The sequence below is a fragment of the Ambystoma mexicanum genome, chromosome 4p (assembly GCF_040938575.1).
Source record: "Ambystoma mexicanum isolate Mex_15411 chromosome 4p, UKY_AmexF1_1, whole genome shotgun sequence".
Taxonomy (NCBI): Eukaryota; Metazoa; Chordata; class Amphibia; order Caudata; family Ambystomatidae; genus Ambystoma; species Ambystoma mexicanum.
Genome location: NC_090927.1, coordinates 117,293,989 through 117,318,066, shown reverse-complemented (window position 1 = coordinate 117,318,066; position 24,078 = coordinate 117,293,989). Strand labels below are relative to the sequence as shown.

At 50.7% G+C, this 24,078-nt stretch overlaps 1 protein-coding gene across 4 annotated transcripts in view; it reads left to right on the top strand.

Moving 5' to 3' along the window:
• The window catches only part of KHK (ketohexokinase), a 222,592-nt gene that overhangs the window by 36,806 nt on the left and 161,708 nt on the right, over window positions 1-24,078 (top strand). For 3 of the 4 annotated variants that reach the window (XM_069605519.1, XM_069605518.1, XM_069605516.1), the window contains exon 3: window positions 3,468-3,627. In XM_069605519.1, coding sequence (XP_069461620.1) covers window positions 3,536-3,627 — 92 coding nt within the window. In that variant the 5' untranslated portion in view covers window positions 3,468-3,535. Of the gene's footprint in view, window positions 1-2,095; window positions 2,242-3,467; window positions 3,628-24,078 lie in introns of those variants that run through there. The other variant, XM_069605517.1, reaches the window with a different exon arrangement.

The following is a 24,078-nucleotide window of genomic DNA, read 5'->3' as shown; positions in this document are numbered from 1 at the left end:
CCGGGCAGCAACAACGCTGCAGACTACCTCTACATACATCCGAGAGGGGGTGCCCAGCCATCCTCATGTGCAGAGGAGGCTGATGAGCATGTAAGGCTAGTGATTGAGGCAGCCACCCCAAACTCTGTGCAGGTGGAAGAATTAGAACTGGCGTCCTAGAGTGACGAGTGCTTTGGGATCCTGAAAGTGGCCATGGAACAGGGAGCCTGGAAAACAGTGCTGGAGTCCCTAAGCAGGAGAACCAATGACGCAAAGGTAGCCCTGGAACAGCTCTGGCGGATTCATGAAGAACTGGCATTTTCTGACTCCGGACTATTGCTGCGAGGAGACAGAATTGTGGTCCCCCAGGCCAAGATCCAACAGATCATCGCTCTGGTTCACCAGGGACACCAAGGGGCCCCAAAAACAAAGGCTTGTCTACAACAGAAGGTGTGGTTCCCTGAGCTAGAGAGGAGAGTGGACGAGTTTGTGGCCTCCTGTGTGTGGTGCCAGGCACCCTCGCCCGCACAACGTGAGCCGTCCATCGAGACCATGCCCTGAGGCACAAAGCCGTGGGAGGTGCTCCACGCAGACTTTGGGTCCACGACCAGAGGCACCCATTTCCTGGTTGTGGTGGACGAATGGTCCTGATACCCTGAGGTGTAATTCGTGGAGTCGGTGGCGTTCGAGAGAGTGGTGGTAGCAGTGGAAAAGATTTTTGCCACCCACGGACTGCCGAAGGTACTGTGCTCTGACAACCGGGCAGCATTGCAGGGTGAAAGCTTCGCCAACCTCATGAAGGACTATGGCATTCACCACAGGAAGGTAACTCCGATGTGGCCTCGTGCGAACGGTGCAGCTGAGCGGATGATGCGCACGCTGAATAAGGTGTTCAGGATTGCACAAGAAAAGGGTGAGTGCCTACAAAGGGCACTATACGTGTTCCTGCAGGGATACAGGGCCACTCCGCACTCATCCACAGGAGTGGCGCCAGTGGAGGCACTCTTCCAGCGCTGCCCAAGGGACATAATACCGGAGGTGGGGGAGCGAGAGCCGGCTGTCATCGACAATGACCAGGTGGAAGAGGAGAGAAGGGCAAGGACTGAAATGAAAAACAGCAGAAGAGTCCTAAAACCACCAAGGCTTGCCCCGGGCGATGAGGTGCTAGTGAGGAATCGTCTCCCGCAGGGCAAGCTGTCCCTCACCTATGAGCCGGCGCCGTTGGAGGCGGTGGCGGTCAAGGGATCTATGGTGACCGTGTCCGAGTGGACCGCATCGGTCACTAGAAACGCCAGTTTCTTTAAGCAGCTGGACGAACCGAGGGCAGAGACTATGGGGGACATGGACCTGGAGGAAGCACCATCAAAGGAGGTGGACATCCCATCCAGGTGGAGTCCCCGGCCCGTGGTGGGCAAAGCGAAGGAACACCGGCCAGAGAGCCGAGCAGGAGGTACCCCCTGAGAACAGGGCGTGGGAAACCTGCCCGTTTTACAGACTATGTCACGGACTAAGTGTGGGGTGCTGCGTAATGAAGACTTTAAGCCGTTTATGGATGGTGCCGTCCAGGAATCCCGGGTGGGACCCAATAAACGGAGGCATTTTGGGTGTTGCCATTGTGTGCTGTTATGTTTAGTAGTTAGGCCCTCCTTTTCAGTTTTGTTGTTATGAAAAAGGTGGAGGGAGTGACATATAAATAAACGGGGCGTTCCCAGCGGCCACAGAGCCACCGGGGAGCCTGCACTACGCTCACCTATGTCCTGTGTGTGTGTGTGTTGGGAGTGGGGGGGGCTCACGATATCGCGGGTCTACTGGGATGGATTTTAAAAATCAAAATCGAGTTTCCGTTTAGAAAGTACAGTTTATACCTCCAGTAGCATTCCATTGGAATACCGATCTGTTTCTCTGCATAATTCTGACTTGGGCGAGCAGTAAAATCTGCAGCATGTGGCAAATACCGCCGCATTTACCGCTACCGCCCAACTCCTAAGGATCGCCTGTCCCTGAAGATCCTTCAGAGAAAATAAAATGCAGCCCTGTCCTGCTGGGAGCTGCACATCGGCTCCGCGGACTCTAGAGGGCGCGCTGCGGGCAGCAAAGGGCATTGCTGACTCGGCAGAGAGGGCAGCAGACTGTCAGCAGGGCGCGGTGCCAGCTGGCGGGTTCCAGGCAAGAGACGGGCGCACTCGAGAGCCGGGGAAGCTAGAACGGAGGCTGGCGCAGAGCAGTTACCCCCGCGCCCCCATTATCTGCTGCAGGCAGAAGGCAAGAACCACACGGTGCTCGCAGGAGGTGCAAGGCGGCCGTGGGCACAACACAGGGCGAATCGGGCAACCCAGAGAGTGCAAGCAACGCACAGGCTGCAGAATGGATGGTGATGTGGGAGGAGGCCTGGCACTGCCCCCTTGGTCTCTCAGTGTGCAGTGCTGAAACCACACCCCAAACACTCCCACCCGCTGCCGCGTGCACTTTCAACTGCTCTTGCACAATATTGCAAGTGCCCGGGGGTCTAGAAATGTGCACGCTCGCTGTGCATTCAAAAGAGCCTCTAGGAGGTTATCACAAATCGCGAACTCCACTGCCTCTGCATATACCCTGCGCAGTGCGCACGTCACCTTACTTTGAATTCAAAGAATCCGGATCTTTGAATTCAAAGTAAGGTGACGTGCGCAGGGTGTATGCAGACGAGGGCCGCGGTATGGCAGTGCAATTAGCGACAACCTCCTAGAGGTGCACACACTTCGCAGAGGCTCTTTGCCATGTCTACTACTGCTGCTCGTGGTCTTTCAGATAACGTCGCGTTGCTTTCTGGATCTTGAAGTTTTATTTTCCCTAGTGTAAATTCATCCCTACAAGCCGCAGCATAAAAGACACAGTTGCCCAAAAACCCCGGACTGGCCCACAGTGTCACATCACACTTGACTCGAGGCCACATGGCAACAATATAAGGTAGCGCGGTTTGAGGGGTCAATTTCACATGCACGACTTATTTCAATGAATAGCACTTAGTTTCACTTTCTTCTTGAATTCTTTTAGTTATAGATGTAACTGTTGCTTTCAGCGTTCTTTATATGCCAGGTTCATTTAGGTTTGTGTTTTGTGATTATTTGGATGATTAATGTTATTTGCCACGTCTGTATGATATGTCTTGAAAATATGAAAATAAAAATGTTAAGACATGGGGGAAAAACACTTAATTGGGATCTGTGGCTTCATACCTACACTGGCAAAATCTCAACTTCAACTCCCAGATGTAGAGAGCTGATGACTATGTAGGCGCATGTAATGAGGGGATATTTGGCAGCTGAGTTTGGGGGCAGAAATAACTGAGTGAGAGGGAGCGGCTGAGAGTCCGCGAACCCAAAGCAACTATCCGCGCACTCCTGTTGCCTGTGCAGAGGGTCCAGAGTGCAGGCAGGCTGGGATCCAGAGTCCACTGCCCCAGGAGGGAGCAGAGCCACACGCTAACGCCACTGCCTTTCTGTGTTTAGGTCTGAGGAGTGGGTCCGCGAGCAGTCCCAGGGAGGCCCCTGCCTGTGCACGCCACACACACCCGAGGATGGGCGAGAAGAAGCTTCTGTGCGTGGGCCTCGTGTGCCTGGACATCATAAGCGTGGTGGACAAGTACCCGGAGGAGGACACCGACACCAGGTACCCCTTCCCTTCACCCATTCGCTCTGTGCCTAACCATGCAAAGCACATCACAAAGGGAATCGTTGTTATCCCGGCCTACTTAAATAAAAGGCTGTGGATGTCTGAGCGTTAAGAGAGGCGGCAGAGAGTGTTAAGTCTGGTTTTTAATGCGGCTGCATAATGTATCATCTTGGGGTACAGTGGTCGACTGGTTTCTCTACCAGGAAGCTGAATAGGTATTTGAGGAAGCAGGAGTGTGACTCTTCCTTGGCTCGTAGGCCTTGTTAAATATCCAAGGAAAAGTGGGGACTCTTTCCCACTTTAGTAAATGGTTTTTATTTAGGGTGTTGAAACAAAATGGAACATCTGTGCCAGTGATGGTGGCATGATTTATATTGTCAACGCGTGTTTCGACTGCTACCTTCTTCAGGGAGACATTTAGATCATATTACCTGGTAATTAACGCAGAAAAGAACTGATCTATCGTAGTGCTAGGTGTAGAGCGGAAGAAAATGGGAGTCGAAATGATAAGCGGAAAGCACGCAAGTGTGGTGATCTGTTGTGGGAGATGGAGTGGCGAGATAGGATGGGTTCTCTTCTCTGCTGTGGTTTGATTGCTGGGAGATGGGAGGGGGTTTCTGCTCTGCTGTGGTTTGATGGCAGTGGCTATGGAGGTCTGTGGAGGAGGGGGGCTTTGCTTGGACTGGGTCCCCATGCACACAGCTGAGCCTCAACAGGTTCAAGTGTGGCATGGCAGCATGGGAAGGACATCAAGAGGAAGCCCCTGGGCTCCGGGGCAGTGTTGCAGGGTTTCCACAAAGAGCGTCCCAGGAGGGCCGGCCAGACTAAGGAACGGCCCCTATAGAAGAGGAGAGCATAGCCTGTATCAGTCCAGCCTGGGCCAACCAGACTGAACGTCAGCCTTGGATAGGAGAGTGTATCCTGGCTCAGTCCACTTAGCGGGGCAGCCCCTAGAGGAGAGTGGAGCCTGGCTCAGGCCACCCAGCGGAGCAGCCCCTAGAGGAGAGCAGAGCCTGGCTCAGGCCACCCAGTGGTGCAGCCCCTCGAGGAGAGGAGAGCAGAGCCTGGCTCAGGCCACCCAGTGGTGCAGCCCCTCGAGGAGAGGAGAGCTGAGCCTGACTCGGGCCACTCAGTGGAGCAGCCCCTAGAGAAGAGCTGAGCCTAGCTCAAACCACTCAGTGTAGCAGCCTGAGAGGAGAGGAGAGGAGAGAGGCGCAGCCTGGCCCAGGCCACCCAGCGGAGCAGCCCCCAGAGGAGGGGAGAGGAGGAGCCTAGCCCAGGCCACCCAGCGGAGCAGCCCCCAGAGGAGAGGAGAGGAGAGGAGGAGCCTAGCCCAGGCCACCCAGCGGAGCAGCCCCCAGAGGAGACGAGAGGCAGAGCCTGGCTCAGGCCACTCAGTGAAGCACCCACCTGAGGAGAGGATTGGAGGAGACGGTACATTATGGCTCAGTCCAGCAAGCAGAGCAGCCCCCATAGGAGAGCATACCCTGGATCAGTCCAGCCAGAAGAGAAGCACAAGTCCGTGCCAACCAGACTGAACTGCAGCCTTGGATAGGAGAATAGATCCTAGCTCAGCCCAGCAAGCAGAGCCGTCTCTAGAGGAGTGCAGAGTGGGGCCTGGCTCAGGCCACTCAGGGGAGCACCCCCCTGAGGAGAGGAGAACACAGTACACCCCAGTGGAGAAGGCTGTACATCTTGCCTCGGGGCAACCAGTGGATCAGTCCAAAAAAGGGAGATGAGAGTAACGCCTGGTTCAGCCAGCCACCCAGAATATAAGGATCATCCTGGGTCAGCCAGCTACGCAGAAGATGAGGATCAGCCTGGGTCAGCCAGCCATGCAGAAGATGAGGATCAGCCTGGGTCAGCCAGCCACGCAGAAGATGAGGATCAGCCTGTGTCAGCCAGCCACCCAGAATATAAGGATCTGCCTGGGTCAGCCAGCCATGCAGAAGATGAGGATCAGCCTGGGTCAGCCAGCCACGCAGAAGATGAGGATCAGCCTGGGTTAGCCAGCCATGCAGAAGATGAGGATCAGCCTGGGTCAGCCAGCCACGCAGAAGATGAGGATAAGCCTGGGTCAGTCAGCCACCCAGAATATAAGGATCAGCCTGGGTCAGCCATCCACGTAGAAGATGAGGATCAGCCTGGGTCAGCCAGCCACCCAGAATATAAGGATCAACCTGGGTCAGCCAGCCATGCAGAAGATGAGGATCAGCCTGGGTCAGCCAGCCACGCAGAAGATGAGGATCAGCCTGGGTCAGCCAGCCACGCAGAAGATGAGGATCAGCCTGGGTCAGCCAGCCACGCAGAAGATGAGGATCAGCCTGGGTCAGCCAGCCACCCAGAATATAAGGATCAACCTGGGTCAGCCAGCCATGCAGAAGATGAGGATCAGCCTGGGTCAGCCAGCCACGCAGAAGATGAGGATCAGCCTGGGTCAGCCAGCCACGCAGAAGATGAGGATCAGCCTGGGTCAGCCAGCCACCCAGAATATAAGGATCAGCCTGGGTCAGCCAGACTGAAGCGCAGCCCCAGAGGAAAGGAGAACAGAGCCTGACTCAGGCCACCCAGCAGTGCAGCCCCTAGAGGAGAGTGGATTCTGGCTCCACCCAGTGGAGCAGCCCTTAGAGGAGGGGAGAGCAGAGCCTGAATCAGGCCACCCAGTGGTGCAGCCCCTCGAGGAGAGGAGAGCAGAGCCTGGCTCAGGCCACCCAGTGGTGCAGCCCCTCGAGGAGAGCCGAGCCTGACTCGGGCCACTCAGTGGAGCAGCCCCTAGAGAAGAGCTGAGCCTGGCTCAAACCACTCAGTGTAGCAGCCCTGAGAGGAGAGGAGGCGCAGCCTGGCCCAGACCACCCAGCGGAGCAGCCCCCAGAGGAGAGGAGAGGAGGAGCCTAGCCCAGGCCACCCAGCGGAGCAGCCCCAAGAGGAGAGGAGAGGAGGAGCCTAGCCCAGGCCACCCAGCGGAGCAGCCCCCAGAGGAGAGGATTGGAGGAGACGGTACATTATGGCTCAGTCCAGCAAGCAGAGCAGCCCCCATAGGAGAGCATACCCTGGATCAGTCCAGCCAGAAGAGAAGCACAAGTCCGTGCCAACCAGACTGAACTGCAGCCTTGGATAGGAGAATAGATCCTAGCTCAGCCCAGCAAGCAGAGCCGTCTCTAGAGGAGTGCATAGTGGGGCCTGGCTCAGGCCACTCAGGGGAGCACCCCCCTGAGGAGAGAACACAGTACACCCCAGTGGAGAAGGCTGTACATCTTGCCTCGGGGCCACCAGTGGAGCAGTCCAAAAAAGGGAGCTGAGAGTTACGCCTGGTTCAGCCAGCCACCCAGAATATAGGGATCAGCCTGGGTCAGCCAGCTACGCAGAAGATGAGGATCAGCCTGGGTCAGCCAGCCACGCAGAAGATGAGGATCAGCCTGGGTCAGCCAGCCACCCAGAATATGAGGATCAGCCTGGGTCAGCCAGCCATGCAGAAGATGAGGATCAGCCTGTGTCAGCCAGCCACCCAGAATATAAGGATCAGCCTGGGTCAGCCAGCCATGCAGAAGATGAGGATCAGCCTGGGTTAGCCAGCCATGCAGAAGATGAGGATCAGCCTGGGTCAGCCAGCCACGCAGAATATAAGGATCAGCCTGGGTCAGCCAGCCACGCAGAAGATGAGGATCAGCCTGGGTTAGCCAGCCATGCAGAAGATGAGGATCAGCCTGGATCAGCCAGCCACGCAGAAGATGAGGATCAACCTGGGTCAGCCAGCCACCCAGAATATAAGGATCAGCCTGGGTCAGCCAGACTGAAGCGCAGCCCCAGAGGAAAGGAGAACAGAGCCTGACTCAGGCCACCCAGCAGTGCAGCCCCTAGAGGAGAGTGGATTCTGGCTCCACCCAGTGGAGCAGCCCTTAGAGGAGGGGAGAGTGGATCCTGGCTCAGGCCACCCAGCGGAGTAGCCCCTAGAGGAGAGCAGAGCCTGACCCAGGCCACCCAGCAGAGTAGTCCCTAGAGGAGAGGCGAGCAGAGCCTGAATCAGGCCACGCAGTGGTGCAGCCCCTAGAGGAGAGGAGAGTGGATTCTGGCTCAGGCCACCCAGCATGGTAGCCCCTAGAGGAGAGCCTGACCCAGGCCACCCAGCGTGGCAGCACCTAGAGGAGAGGAGAGGAGAGTAGAGCCTGGCTCAGGCCACCCAGCAGAGGAGCCCCTAGAGGAGTGGAGAGTGGATCCTGGCTCGGGCCACCCAGCAGAGCAGCCCCCAGAGGAGTGGAGAGTGGATCCCGACTCGGGCCACCCAGTGGAGAAGCCCCTAGTCTAGGAGAGTGGATCCTGGCTCAGGCCACCCAGTGGAGAAGCCCCTAGAGGAGAGGAGAGTGGAGCCTGGCTCAGGCCACCCAGCGGAGCAGCCCCTAGAGGAGAGATGGATCCTGGCTCGGGCCACCTAGTGGAGCAGCCCCTAGAGGAGAGGAGAGAGGATTCTGGCTCAGGCCACCCAGTGGAGAAGCCCCTAGAGGAGAGGATAGTGGAGCCTGGCTCGGGCCACCCAGCGGATAAGCCCCTAGAGGAGAGGAGGGTGGATCCTGGCTCAGGCCACCCAGTGGAGAAGCCCCTAGAGGAGAGGAGAGTGGAGCCTGGCTCAGGACACCCAGCGGAGCAGCCCCTAGAGGAGAGATGGATCCTGGCTTGGGCCACCTAGTGGAGCAGCCCCTAGAGGAGAGGAGAGTGGATTCTGGCTCGGGCCACTCGGCGGAGCAGCCCCCAGAGGAGAGGAGAGGAGGAGCCTAGCCCAGGCCACCCAGCGGAGCAGCTCCCAGAGGAGAGGAGAGGAGAGGAGAGGAGAGCAGAGCCTGGCTCAGGCCACCCAGCGGAGAAGCCCCTAGAGGAGAGTGGATCCTGGCTCGGCCCACCCAGTGGAGAAGCCCCTAGACGAGAGGAGAGCAAAGCCTGGCTCAGGCCACCTAGCGGAGCAGCCTCCAGAAGAGAGGAGAGCAGAGCCTGTCTCGGGTCACCAGTGGAGAAGCCCCTAGAGGAGTGGAGAATGGATCCTGGCTCAGGCCACCCAGCGGAGAAGCCCCTAGAGGAGTGGAGAGTGGAGCCTGGCTCGGGCCACCCTGTGGAGAAGCCCCTAGAGGAGAGGAGAGTGGATCATGGCTCGGGCCACCCAGTGGAGAAGCCCCTAGAGGAGAGGAGAGCATAGACTGACTCTGACCACCCAGCGGAGCAGCCCCTAGAGGAGAGGAGAGTGGATCCTGGCTCAGGCCACCTAGCAGAGCAGCCCCCAGAGGAGAGGAGAGCAGAGCCTGGTTCAGACCACCCAGCGGAGAAGCCCCTAGAGGAGATGAGAGTGGATCCTGGCTCGGGCCACCCAGTGGAGAAGCCACTAGAGGAGAGGAGAGCAGAGCCTGGCTCTGGTCACCCAGTGGAGAAACCCCTAGAGGAGTGGAGAGTGGATCCTGGCTCAGGCCACCCAGCGGAGAAGCCCTTAGAGGAGAGGAGAGTGGAGCCTGGCTCAGGCCACCCAGTGGAGAAGCCCCTAGAGGAGAGGAGAGCAGAGACTGACTCAGGCCACCCAGTGGAGAAGCCCCTAGAGGAGAGGAGAGCAGAGACTGACTCGGGCCATTCCTCTATGAGCATTGGCCACCAAGGTAAATTAATCCCTGTTCCGCTAGCCCGTGGCTGAGGCGCTATGCCGTGCCGGAGGACGTAGGCAGGAGGTATCCTCCCCCCCTTCCCCCAGGCCCTGCGACACTGCCCCTGGCACGGCCTACGGAATACATCCAGGCCCCCAGCACATGAGGAGAGCCCCCTAAATCGCTTGGTCCCAGTCAGAGGTACCGCTCCGCCCACCCTTGCCATAATCATCCACGTTGCGATCAGTGGTGCCGGCCACTGGGAACCGAGTGCACCGTTCTCTGCTTGGACCCCCGGGACCCACCCCGAAGCGACCTCGCCCACGTCTCCTTCACCAACACTGGACCTGTGCTCTCTGAGGCACATGCCACCACCCCCCCCAGAGATAAGGGTACTCCTCTGGCACCCCTTTGATCAAGTGGGGGACATCTAGCCGCTTCCAGCTCGACCTGAACCCCAAGGCGCCCACTGAAGTCAATCCGGACCCCTTAACGAGCCACTTACATCCCGGACACCCACTGGTGTAAAGCCCCCGGAACGGAAAGTCTTAGTCTGCTCCCACCTGCTGCTGCGGCTACAACTCTAAGACCACCTTTGGAGGCCCATCTTGGGGGTCGTAGCAAATTTCACATCAGCGACCTCCCTGCTGCTGGGAGCTGCGGATCCCAGTTGGGAACACTGAACCTTAACTGGAACCCCTAATGGTGCACCATACACCGTACAGTCTGTGTGACAGGGGGAAGGCATAATCAACTGACCATAGGAAGATCATCAACTGGTGACACCCGCCGAGGGCAAGGTGTAATACATCCCGACCCTGGTGACACGATCCTACGCTTTCTACGGCAGTGCCTCCCAAATTGCGCACTTGTACCAGCGACACACACCCGACCTTGTCCAGGGACGTCATTTCACCAAAATGCCAGGGGTAGCGGAAGTGACATCACACGACCCTTGACCTCTGATGACATAACAGGAAGTGATGTAATTTGACCCCACCCCAAAGTGATATCGTGGGAAGCGATGGAACACGACCTTTCACCCGTTGTACATAGTATTGTACACTACGAAAAATATGGTTACGATATCACTATAATGTGATGTACATTTCATACCTGAATGGATCGCCATATGTATCGTTAAGATCAGTGTGTATAGGCCAATATTACCAAATTACTGTGATTGCAAGCAGATGTCCATGACCAAATGATAATGATGTGTTATTATATAGCAATTACGCTTAAGTGCTTTACATAGAAGAAATATACACCCAATATCACCCAACCTGTGTTGGTACCCATTTATCGACCTCAGAAGGATGAAAGGCTGAGTTGAGGCGTTTGAGAACAGACTAAACCAGTGACTCACCCCCTGAAGTGTGCCTGAAATAAACCTTTAATGAGTTTAGCAATTATTGTATAGAATTCCAGAAAGACACATTTTTTGGCATTCCTATTCTTTCTTATTTAGGTTCAGTGCTGAAAGTGTTAGACTTGTGGCCCTCATGTTCTTATTTTTCTTTTTTTAAGGGGCCTGAACAAGCCACATGGTGCTGGCCACAGCCCAGGAGCTTGCAATGCAAAAAAAAAAAATACACTTTTATTTTTTTTTAGAGGTCGCAAGGGAGACCTCAGAGGTCGCAATTGCGACCTCTGGCGACCCCCAAATGACGTCCTTGACCTTGTCCTCCCTACCAAGCCTGACGCCCCAGCTACAGACTTAGGCGATAAGGAGGGAAAGGGTCTGAATACCCACCATGACCCAAGGCGGTGGGGGGAGGGGAAGCCGGAGCCATGGAAAAATTCACAAGGTCAGCACCACGGACCGAACAAGGACACTCAGCGCAAACTCAAGGCGAGCCCTCCATGCCGATATCTGCTCCGACCCCCGATCTGACCAGCATGATGAAGGCCATGGCAAAGAACTTTGCGGTCTTTCATGAAAAACCTGATGATATCACGGCAAACGTGGCATCAGTGAGGTCTCAGCTGGCCCACAAAGGAGCTTGAATCACGGAGGCCGAGACCAGGATAGGGGCCAATGAGGTCGGTCTGCATGTCCTCCAGGACACGGTGGCGAACCTCACCCGTGACATGAAGTTCGTTAAAAACAAATGCAATGACCTCAAATCTCGCTCACAAAGAAATAACATCCAGATAGTTGGAGTCACCGAGGACGCACTTACAGGGAAAATGGAACTGGCCACCGAGAACCTACTTAAAGACTTCTTGGGGAACTCGGACATCTCCCCCTTCTTCGCTGTGGAGCGTGCCCACTGCGCACTGGCCCCGCGCCCCAATCCTGGAGACCTCCCCAGGCCTATAATTGCGAAAATACTGAGCTATCGAGACAGACGATCTTCTCAGGCTGGCTTGGGGAAAAAAAGGGACGAGGCTGGGGTCCCAGATAATTTGTATCTTTCCAGACTTTTCCACTGGGGTGCAACAAGAACGGCGCCAATTCATTGGGGTGAAAAAGATGCTCAGGGAGAGGAATATTCAGTATGCCATGTTGTTCCTGGCATGCCTAAAGCTCACCTTTCGGGGCAAACTCTATATTTCACGTGTCCAGAGTGAAGCAGTGAAATTCATAGAAGCACAGATCCCTGTGGACAACCCTGCTGTCGACCCGATGGAGGACAGCCAACCTGATTGAGAACACCTGGTTCGTATTTACTGGACTGAGTTCAATGATCACTGTACTAACATGAGCCGGTAGTGGCACTTTAAAGTAACAGCCGCCTTCCATGCTACATATATGGGTACCTTACCCCAGATCCAATGCTAGTTGCCCTTGCGGCAATAGCGTACCCCCATACAGTTGCAATGTCTCTTCCGAGGGTTAAATTGACCCCGTTGTCCTGGTTGGACCGCAGGGGAAGTTGTGGGGGGGGGGCTGGGTAGTGGCACTGCTAGGTTGGGGTTGGCAGTGGGGGTGGGGTGGGGAGCTGGGCACCGTTGGCGCAGTCCTTGAAAGCTTAGGGGAGAATACTCTAAAATAGTTGACAACTAGGTACTGAAGGGAGAGGCCCTTACTATACAAATCCCACGTGGCTACTACATCTCATCTGGTACATGTTAAAGTGACACACAGAATATGGCACAGCAACTAAAGATACAGAGTTGGAACGTCTGAGGGCTTGGTAACTTCGTTAAGACGTGCAAGATCATGTTGTATGCCCAGCGACACAAAGCAAGCATGTTGCGCCTACAAGGAACACACGCCAGAGAGGGGGTTTGTCAGAGTATGGCCCCTAACTGGGGCCCAAATAGATATTTCACCTTCTTCTCTTCCCAATCTCGGGGTGTAATGACCCTGGTGTATAAATACCTAGATTTGTGGAGAAAGTCACATATAGACCCTGATGGGAGATACGTGGTGATCCATTGTATACTAGAAGGTGCAGAAGTGATCCTCGCCAACACGTACTGCCCAAATGTGGACTCACCAGAGTTATTTGACGGGTTGGAGAGTGCCATGACCCCTGCCCCTGACCCTCACTGGCAAGTCAGCTTCCCAGCTAGGGCCAGGTTCCGGGCCTCTATTGTGGGCTCAAGGCCCTTAGCACCTCATCCAAGACTCTCTTGGAGTCAGTCATGGCGCCTCTGGCGCCAGGCTCATAATCATTACGGAGACCAACATTAGGATGGGACTATTTACATGGGACTACTTTATTTGGAGACTTCAGCTAACATGGAGACACTCACATAGCTCAGGGACAAATAACTGAGCTATGCAATATAGTGTTTAGGGTGTGGCTGGGCCTGGGACTACTTTACCGGGACTACTTTACCTGAGACTATTTAAACCACACCCAAACAGCAGAATACGCTTCACTTTATTCTGCTGTTTGCAGTGTAACTCTCACTGTGTCCGATTGGGTCTCCAGTGTTCCTTGATGCCGCTTCACCTGACTCCACAAACCTGAAGAGAAAGAGAACATTGTTAACTCAACCTTACCTGTGACCAGCATCCTTTCTTCAACTCATCGCCGGCAGCAGATTTCGCTTACCTGAAGATACTCGAGTCAGTGAACTCCACCGTCCCGGCGCTGCATGCCTTCTGGAATACAACAACCTGGAAAGAAGAGAGAGAAAGACAGCATTAGTGAGCGCTTACTCATGTTTTCTCCCGAACGACGAAAGCCACAAGATTCTTACCTGGTTTGTCGTCTTTTGGTCAGCATTATTTCTGGACATCACGGTGCTCGGCGAAGTACACAGCGGCCTGCGAAGAAAGGGAAAAGACACAGGTTAGCAAAATAAAAGGACAAAACAGCACTGCGCATTCACTTACCGGCTCGTGCTCATCACCAATCTGCATAACAACGCCGAAATATCTTTCCATACCTAAAGGGAAGAAGAAAGACATTATTATTTAAATAAAGAACTGAATACCAAGACTGTAAAGCAGCAAACCTACCTTGTCAAAACTGAGTAGCAGCAGGCCTGGACTCCAGCAGGGCTCGCACCAGTGAAGTAACTTGGTCGCTGCACGCCCCTGCATCAACACGCCCCTGCCACGAGGAGCAGGACAGGGAACGCACCTCATAAAGAATTAAGGCGTCACTTCCATCTGAGAAATTACCAAAGAATCGGGGAGAGGGCTCTAGGTGCAAGCCATCCAACCAGGGCCGAGTGGCGTCCCCGTGGATACCAGGTCAGCGTAACAGAGAGGCTATCATCTGCATATGTTGGGGTCCCCATGATCCTGCAGGGGGAGACATGAATTTGATATTAAACTGCACACTTGATAGAACCAACCCTACACCTAGACACCAACCGAGAGCTGCTTGCCAGCTGCACTCTCTCATGCAATCACTAGACCTCTGTGACCCCTGGCGTATCATGCACCCACACACGAGCGACTATACCTTCTACTCCTCTGTGCACGATATGTCTTCCCGAATTGACATGTTCTTGATTTCCAGCTCACTGATGGGGAGAGTCACAGATACAGATATCAGACCCCGAACACTATCGGATCATTCCCCGATATCTCCGACGCTACGTATGAATGGTAGACAGGGTGGCTGTTCCTGGAGGTTCAAGTCAGCGGCCCTAGAGGACATTGTGTTTTGCGCAGACATTAAAGCAGACATTGATAACTTTTTTGCTAGTAACAGGGCGGGCGACACATCCCACGGAATTAGATGGCAGGCCTTTAAGGTGTTTATCAGAGGGATGGCGATATCCAGGAAAGTCGGGGCACTCAAATGTATACGAAGAGACCTTGAGAAGTCTGAAATATTCCTTAAGAGACTCGAGATAGAATACACACAATCTCCCAGCCCCCAAATACTACTGCAAATCAGATTGGAACTAGACCCATTCGAATCACATGCAAGGCGTGAGGTCCGCTACTTCACCCGCCCCAAAGCAGCCAGAAAATATGGAGACGGAGACAGGCCTGGAAGAACTCTGGCTAGGCTGGTAGAGACAGAAAGAGGGCGATCCCATGTAGATTCTATTTTTAATGCGAAGGGGGACCTTATGTGGGCAGATGCTGAGGTGGTGGGGTGGTCCGAGATTTCTACAAAGTCTTATATATTGCGGGACCATCCCGGGACAACCAGGATTTACATGCTCTACTGCAGGGCATACCGATGTCACGCCTTAATGCCCAAAGCAGAGAGGCGCTAGACAGCCCCTTCACACTGGAAGAAAACATGGTGGTTATATCCAATTTACCCAAAGGGAAAGCTCCTGGTCCGGACGGCCTGACTGCAGAATTCTATCGGGAATATGCAGCGGTATTAGCCCCTATCCTACATGGCGTATGGGAGGAATCTCTGCGGGTAGAGCTGCCCCCTGCCTCGCTGTGGGAGGCTGTAATTACAATACCCATTAAGCAGGATAAGCCCAGTAATCAATGCGGCTCCTACAGACCCCTATCGCTCATGAATTGCGACACCAAAATATTCACCAAAGTGGTCGCCAACCGCCTACTTTCCCTGATGCCAGCCAAGCTCTCACTAATTAAAATGACGCTACTACTTAAATTGATCTGTTTTTTCCAATGTCCCAGTTTGGCCTGGGAAATCCTTCTTCACCAAATTGCACTCGCTCTTTGCTCAATTCCTGTGGCACTCCGGGGTGGTTCGAAAGAAATGGGACTAGCTACCTGCCGATTACGAGAAGGGGGGGTTCTGTGCACCACACACTGAGCTATACTGGATGGTCTCCCAGGCGCAATTCACCTCATACTGGTATATAACGGAACACACTCCCCCACATTGGAGTCACTTGTTGCTGGGCGCACTGACCTTAAAACCCTTGTACTAGACCGTCGGTACAGAGACGACTCTCCGCTGGACCCAGTTACCTCCACACTGAGAGCATGACACTCAATCTTTTCCCACATAGGGCCGAACACCAATACCAGTGGCTTCCAATCTTGAACTTCCCTGGGTTACAACCACTGCCAGACAGGGCAACCCAAAATCAGTGGGAGGTACTGGGATATAGAGCACTGGCCGACTTATTCCCAAACTGGAAATTCATCACACCAGAGACCTGGAAGCCGGGTCACGAGGCTACCGGGGGGTGAGGGGATTGGACTGTTTCAATACTACAAAATCCATTCTGCAGTGGCAACTAGATGACCCGACTACCCTAACGAACCGCCCGAAACACCTATACTCGCATACATAGCTAATTCAGGAGACAGCAGACACATCTTATCCACATTATATAGAATGTTGGCCACTCCCCTTCCCCGCAACCCCCGAAAGCACGGACCCGCTGGTACGAGGAACTGGCAATGGAACAAACTGACACCCAATAGTCACACATGTGCGCACCCCAGGAAGGTTTCTCTTAACTTTCGGCTTAAATTCATGCAATTTAAAATACTGCACCAATTATATTACACCCCCGCCAGACTTTCCAAAATGCCCCCGCCTACGGAGCACTGCTGCCCCAGATGCTATAGCGCAGCTGCAGACCACTTACACATGTTTTAGGGGTGCCCGCGACTGGGAACCGTTTGGATTAGAATCATAGGTCTGCTGGCGGATGTGACAGGCACACCACTGGAGAAACACCGGCTTGGGGCACTATTTGGAGTGTGGACCAATGCTCTGAGTAGAGGTCACAGGTCCTTTGTCAATATGGGGTGCATGATTGCTAAAAGAGCTATACTCCTTTACTGGAAAAATAGCCCCCCGCCCTTCCCCCCTCAGAGAATGAATGGTTGAAAGCGCTGACTTGGGCACAAGAGAACGAGGAACAATATGCCCATACACTCCCTGCTGCAGCCAGACTGTGAGACATTTGGAGCGACTTTCGCTCTTACCTTGCCCGGGAAGAAGTGTGCGAGTGAACACACAAATGTATGTTCCCCCATCTTACAATACACAGATTAAGGAACAACCCTAAAACCAGGTTATCAAAAAACAGGACGATTACATAAACATCAATGTAAAAATAAAAAAACAACCATACAACGTTTACCATACAAATCTCAGTGAAAAATTCATTTGTTGCAATCTATATATAACCCAACATGTTTCTGTCTGTTGACTCTTAGATGTCGGACATTCATCAGGGGTAGCTCTTCTTAAAATTCTACAGTGATCGTCCCCTCCAGTCCTGGTGGGCATGGATCTGAACTTGATCCTTAATGCAATCTATAAAAACATACAACCATATTAAAAAATTGTGTGTGCACCAACATATCCCAAGATTTACCTACTTTTAATGTCATATGTCAACATTACACAAACCCGGAAGCCTGAATTAATAAAGCCACTCGTACCTAGTCCCCATTCGGGAACCCTTAGCACCAAAATTCTGCTGTAAACATATATACCTTGGGATCTGTGTATTCCAAGGATCCAATGTCGCCAATAATACAGTCACATCCAGCCGGATATCAGCCGCTTATATTAGTAATCCTTTTCAATGGATTTGAGTAAGAACACACTAGAGAAGAAAACATAACGACACACTGTGTCACACTATAATCATACCGGAGTATAAAAAGTCAAAACACCCCCTAAGGAACATGCTTGCACATACCTTGCAAAATGCGGTAGCCAAATGTGTTCCCAACAGAGAATAAACCTTTGAGGAGAATAATCAGTCTTTAACGTGAAACGGCTACTGTGTCAAGTTCTAACTCTTCAAACACAATCTGTGGAGATTAAACACAATAAGAAGTAATCAACCGCTGTGTTCACTAGTGTATTATTTAAACAAACAATTTTCCTGAAGTTCCTAGGCCACGAAAAAAACACAAATAAGAAGTAAACTTACTTCCTCTCCACACTCGTGAGCCTCTGAAAACTGTTTAACTCAAAGACTCATCTCCATACTGCATCGCAAGAATTCTTAAAATCAGTGCTGCATCCACTGTCCAGTTTCTGCTCAGTTTCAAAAAAGAGCCTGCATGCATGTAACCATGTTACCTAAGAACTACTGCATGCATCCCCAAAACAAAGCACAAGTTACAACACCTCATAACGGTAAACTTACCTGTAATGGACCAACAAAAGCCCAAAGTTCTTTTTCAACCGCCGATTGCCGTGCCACCATACAATCCTCTCAACGCCATTGTTGTAAACACACAAAAAAACGCCAGGAAAGACTGTCTACAAGTAGCTTTTACCCATAATGCAAATGGCAAGGTAAAACAACACTAAAAAGGGACTCATCGCCAGGAAGAGCTGTCTACAAGTAGCTTTTACCCATAATGCAAATGGCAAGGTAAAACAACACTAAAAAGGGACTCATGAAGTAGAAAACGAACTGTGAAAAAGGCACTTAGCACTTCTACATTTTGAAAATTCATGCCAGCCTACAAACTGACTAAAAAAGAAAATAACTTGGACAAGGAAGAAAACAACCACTAATGTAAAATACTCTGTCAAGGCAATCACCCACAACAAAGGGCATGGAGAAATACCACACTTAGTCTAAGTAAACGGGAGCGGGGGGGGAGTAATCAAAAAATGTTTTTTTGTCCGAGTAATTCAGAAAGACAAATCCTTGGCCTCTCTACACCAATGAGAACAGTAAGACTAGAGCCCCAAACAGGCATGGAAGAGGGAACAACATAATTAATCATCTTAACCCAGGTTAGTATAAGGCAAAGACAACAGAGCATGACAGATGTGTACAATGGATACAGCCAATAATGTCCATTATAACTCGCATGATCAGAAGAGCACGGCAAGCTGCACAGGGAGGACTAGGGCACCCAGAAGCATGGGCCCTCATCACTACATAGCCCTAACATTATGCCACTCGACATCTTCATTTAATCCAACCAAATGGCTGCGGGTTTTAAAGATGAGTTTTTGTTCTAAGGTGACTAGTCTCTGATCAATAACTTCTTTGTTGGGTCCATTGACCCGTTTAAGGATCACCCACCTCAAATCTTCATGTGAATGGCCATTAGCAATGAAATGTTTGACCATGGGTGCCTGTAAACTGTTGGCCCTGATACAGCTCCTGTGCTCTATCATGCGAGTTTTACATTTACGGTTTGTCTTCCCAATGTAATGCAAAGCGCATGGACAAGTTATCATGTAAACCACATTTGTGCTGTTGCAATTACAAAATTCAGTAATGTTCCATCTATTTGCCAGCCCTATGTCTACCTCCTTCGTGGAAAACATAAGGTTACACATTACACAATTACCACATGGGTAATTACCAACTACCGGAGGAAAACCCCACAAAGTTGTTTGTTTGACTATTGGTTGTTTTTTGGCCGAAATGTCATTCCTGATGAGAATGTTTCTCAAATTTTGACTTCTTTTGAAAGCCACAAGGGGGGGGGGCACCATTCGCCTTACTATACACTTTCTTCCATTTCTTGTAGAACACGCCTTTGATCTTGTATGACAGGTCAGAAAAAGTGTTGACAAACACCAAATTATTTTCTCTCTTGTTTTCCTTTGGAGTCTCTTCCAGCAAGGCTTCACGGTTATTATTGTACGCCCGCTTGGCTGATTGTTTAACAAGACTCTCTGGGTACCCTCGGGCAACCAATTTATTGTGGAGAATGTTGGCACTTTCCACGTGATGTTGCTTCAAACTGCTATTACGTTTCAGTCTCAAGAACTGACCAAAAGGTAAATTGCGTCTGATGTGTTGTGCATGATGGCTAGGAAAATGTAAAAGCGCATTGCGGTCTGTGGCTTTGCTATAAGGTTTGACTCGCAACACACCTGCTTGATGGAAAATGGTGATATCAAGAAAATTGATTTCAAAATCTTTGATCTCTTGCGTACATTTCAAAAACCTATTTTGCTGGTTTAGCCAAACCACAAATTCTTCTGCTGTAGCTCTATCCCCTTCCCAAATGATAAAAATATCATCAATATACCGCGACCATTGTCGCAGTTTGTTCTTAAAGGGGTTAGTGTCGGCATAGATGGTCACGTTCTCAAACATCTCCACATATGGCCGTTCCCTCTACTTGCTGGTAAAAAGTTCATAGTAAGGGCATATTTTGTGCACCATAAAATGAAGCTGTTACTCACAGGGTGATTGTCTTTGCGGCCCAGAAGAGTTTCCTCAACCACCTCAAGGGTGGCATTTTGAGGAATGACTGTGTACAAGGACTGAATATCCAAACAGATTAACAAGTTAGTACCAGGTACGAACCTGGCCCCTTCAATTTTGTTGATGGCATCGGTTGTATCCTTAAGATAGCTTTTCATTTGACGAACAAACGGTCTCAGATAAAAGTCAGCACATTTTGATAATGGCTCCAAAATGGAGTTTACTCCCGACACTATCGGACGCCCTGGTGGTCTAGTTAGATGTTTATGAATTTTTGGCAGAATATAGAAGACCGGTACTCTACCATTCTTTCTTCTTAAATATTCTGCTTCCTGTTTCCCTATCATGTCATTTTCTCGTGCTGCAGAAACTTTCTCGTCAATGATGCTAACCATTTCCTCTGTAGGATCTCTTTGAAGAACCCGATAACTGTTCCTATCTAGAAAGAGATTGTTACATTCTCTTATGTAATCGGCCCTATTTAGAACCACAATCGCTCCACCTTTATCTGCCTGGCGTATGATGATATGAAAGGTGGTGTGAAATTTATGAAAGGATGTTGGTTGTATGTGTCTGGAAGTAAATACGTTTAGGTCTGTTGTCTGTAGGTCAGGGTTTCAGACCTTGCATCCACATTTGGGTTAGTGGAATTGCTCCCACCCAGCTCCTTCCTTCCAGCGCCATCCCTGTCTCCAGTGAGTGAGTGAACAAGTTAAGAAGGGTGTACCTGCAAAATGAAACTATTTTGAATGGATTGTGTCCTCCCACGTATTCCTCATCTTTGGATAATCTCCATCCAATGTCAGTTGCTTCGGAAAACATTTTCTCGGTGGAGAACGGAGTGCGTCGTCGACTCGATGTCCCTCGACGGCCTTCGTCCGCTCTCGAGCATGACGTCAACGACAGTACAGAAAAGATAGAAATATGCGTTCAATACGCATTTTAAGCACCCTAAGCTCTATACTGCACCATCTGGTCCGTTATTCTTTACTCTTCCATTTTGTAGTCATTGAGATCACAGTGAGAGTTCCGACTGGAAGATCTGTACACGTGTACGTAAGGACGGCAGTGCCATCCCACAGTAAAACGCCTTACAATAAATAGTTCAGGACTAGTAGTGCCAGATAAATTAACCAGTATTGATTGCAATCAATAGGACGAGGGAGGACATCACAGGTAATATTAGATGAAATGTTTACTAAAACACTGCAAGCAGTCTAGAGTAAATACATACAGCAGATTTTATTATGCGGTATACACGCCCAAGGCCGTAGAGAGCCAGGGGCAAGATGCCACGCAAGCAGTGCTTCAAGAAAGCGGTGGCTTTTTATTGTAGTTGGATGGGCTTGGTGTCCAGGGGAGGAGAGATCAAGTGGTGGGCTGCATGTAGAGAGAAGGAATGCACGCCAGAGTTAGCTCAAGGAGGAAGGAGGACCATCAGGATGAAAAGAGATTGCAGAGTGCAAGGGGGGAGAGTATCAGGAGATGGGGTTAGCCAGATAAGGGCAGAGGGGGACTGAAGGGAGCAACCCGCGAATCAAGGATTTGTAGACGACAAGAACGAACGCTAGGAGGAAGCAATTCTGCATGGACGGCCATTCTTCCTGGAGGCAGTGCACAGAGCTGGGGGTGGATCGAGCAAAGAGGTGGACGAAGCTGTGGCTAGCAAAGTGCAGAATGTTGTCGAATGGTGTGTTGGCGGGAGCATTTCAATTTGCTCAGGTCATCTTTGCTTGCTGCCGTCTGATGTTCTCCCACAAGTTTTCTTATAGCCACCCTCGTATAAGTTCTACTATTAAACTATAAAAATGCATGTTTTACGTAATTATTGGTTTCCTGCTGATGACTCTTGCTTTGCTTTACTGATTTTCGTATGCGTTTGGTCCAGAGCCTTGGATGTTCTTGCTTTCACTGTTGGGGCAAGTAGTGCACAATTTTACACCACAGGGCTATTAGTTTGGGGTAGATAGCTTAATGCTCTCAAGGCATTTCAGGTTATTATTTCAATACTCCCAGCAGATCTTTGGAGCTGACGAGCATAAGGCTAATATCTATTTTTGATGAACACAGCTCATCAGTTTCTACTATGTGTCACAACGCACCCCTAGAAATCCTCTCCATATAAGGCTTGAGGTGAAATTCCTCAAGTGGTCTGGTTGACTTAATTCTTAGACTCTGCAAACCAATTATTGGAACCAGAGACCTGGTATTGGGCATTGCACTGGGGCACGCAGAGCTAGAAAGATACCATGCAAAGGATCTTGGTGCGTGACCACTGTTCCCCCGCCCCCTCACCTCCATTCTGATCTCTGTCTGCTTTTTCTACCTCGTTCTGCTCTCGCAGCCATCTCTGTAGGTCAGAGCATGTTTTTAGGGACTCTTTCACTCAGCTGGCAATGTCTCCCGCATCACTTTCCAGAGCCACCATTATTCTCTGGCCTGTATGCAGAGGGCTTGCACCTCGTTGCTTTTTAAGGTTACCCATGTCAGACATCCAGCTGCCATTCTGGAGTTAGTCTTGCTCCCTGGATCTTCCAAGGTTCCTGCTTCAATAGAACGACTCTCTTCACGTTCTCCATTCTTCCTCCAGTTATTATAATTGTGCTAACCATGCCAGAATCAGCATCTCCACTGAGACTGGACGGTGACCAGGGCCTTTGCTCTCCACAATGCTTTTCTACTGGCCATTGTGACGCAGGCAGGATCACCTGACCACAGACATGGATGACAAACGTCCGAGCAACCTCTCCCATCCATGTTTTGAATGTACTTCATCACACCAGTGCAGAGCCTGGGAAAGACTAGCACATCAAGAAGCAACGTCTATGTACGGGGAACATGATCATATGCAAAAGCAATCTCTATGTATAGGGAACAAGATGATATGCAACAGCAATCTCTATGGGAAACATGATCATATGCAAAAGCAATCTCTATGTATGGGAAACATGATCATATGCAAAAGCAATCTCTATGGGAAACATGATCATATGCAAAAGCAATCTCTATGTATGGGGAACAAGATGATATGCTACTGCAATCTCTATGGGGAACGGATCATATGCAACAGCAATCTCTGTCTATGGGGAACACGAGGGTATGCAACAGCAATCTCTATATATGGGTAACGAGATGATATGCAACAGCAATCTCTATGTATAGGGAACAGGATCATATGCAACAACAATCTCTGTGTATGGGGAACAGGATGGTATGCAACAGCAATCTCTATGTATAGGGAACAGGATCATATGCAAAATCAATCTCTATGGGGAATGGATCATATGCAACAGCAATCTCTATATATGGGTAACGAGATGATATGCAACAGCAATCTCTATGTATAGGGAACAGGATCATATGCAACAACAATCTCTGTGTATGGGGAACAGGATGGTATGCAACAGCAATCTCTATGTATAGGGAACAGGATCATATGCAAAATCAATCTCTATGGGGAATGGATCATATGCAACAGCAATCTCTGTGTATGGGGAACGGGATCATATGCAACAGCAACCTCTATGTATGGGGAACGAGATGATATGCAACAGCAATCTCTATGTATGGGGAACAGGATCATATGCAACAGCAACCTCTATGTATGGGGAACGAGATAATATGCTCCTGCAATCTCTATGTATGCGGAACTGGAAGAATCTATGTATGGGGAACATGATCATATGCAACAACAATCTCTGTCTATGGGGAACAGGATGATATACAACAGCAATATCTATGTATAGGGAACAGGATCATATGCAACAACAATCTCTGTGTATGGGGAACAGGATGGTATGCAACAGCAATCTCTATGTATAGGGAACAGGATCATATGCAAAATCAATCTCTATGGGGAATGGATCATATGCAACAGCAATCTCTATATATGGGTAACGAGATGATATGCAACAGCAATCTCTATGTATAGGGAACAGGATCATATGCAACAACAATCTCTGTGTATGGGGAACAGGATGGTATGCAACAGCAATCTCCATGTATGGGGAACAGGATTGTATGCAACTGCAATCTCTATGGGGAACAGGATCATATGCAACAGAAACTTCTATGTACAAACCGAAACGCTGCCACGTCACCCCCAAAGTAGAGCCGACAGACCCCAGAATTGAAATTATTACCCAACATTGGATCAATCACAGCTCAGAATATAGAAAAGTATCTGCAAGTTCACATTGTTTTAAGAATGCAGTATGAGTAGTAAATCAAAAGGAGGTTATCAACGCACTTCAATAATAACACACTGAAGGAAAATATCTTCACCAACAAGCTTAACTGAATGTATGTAAGGATGGAA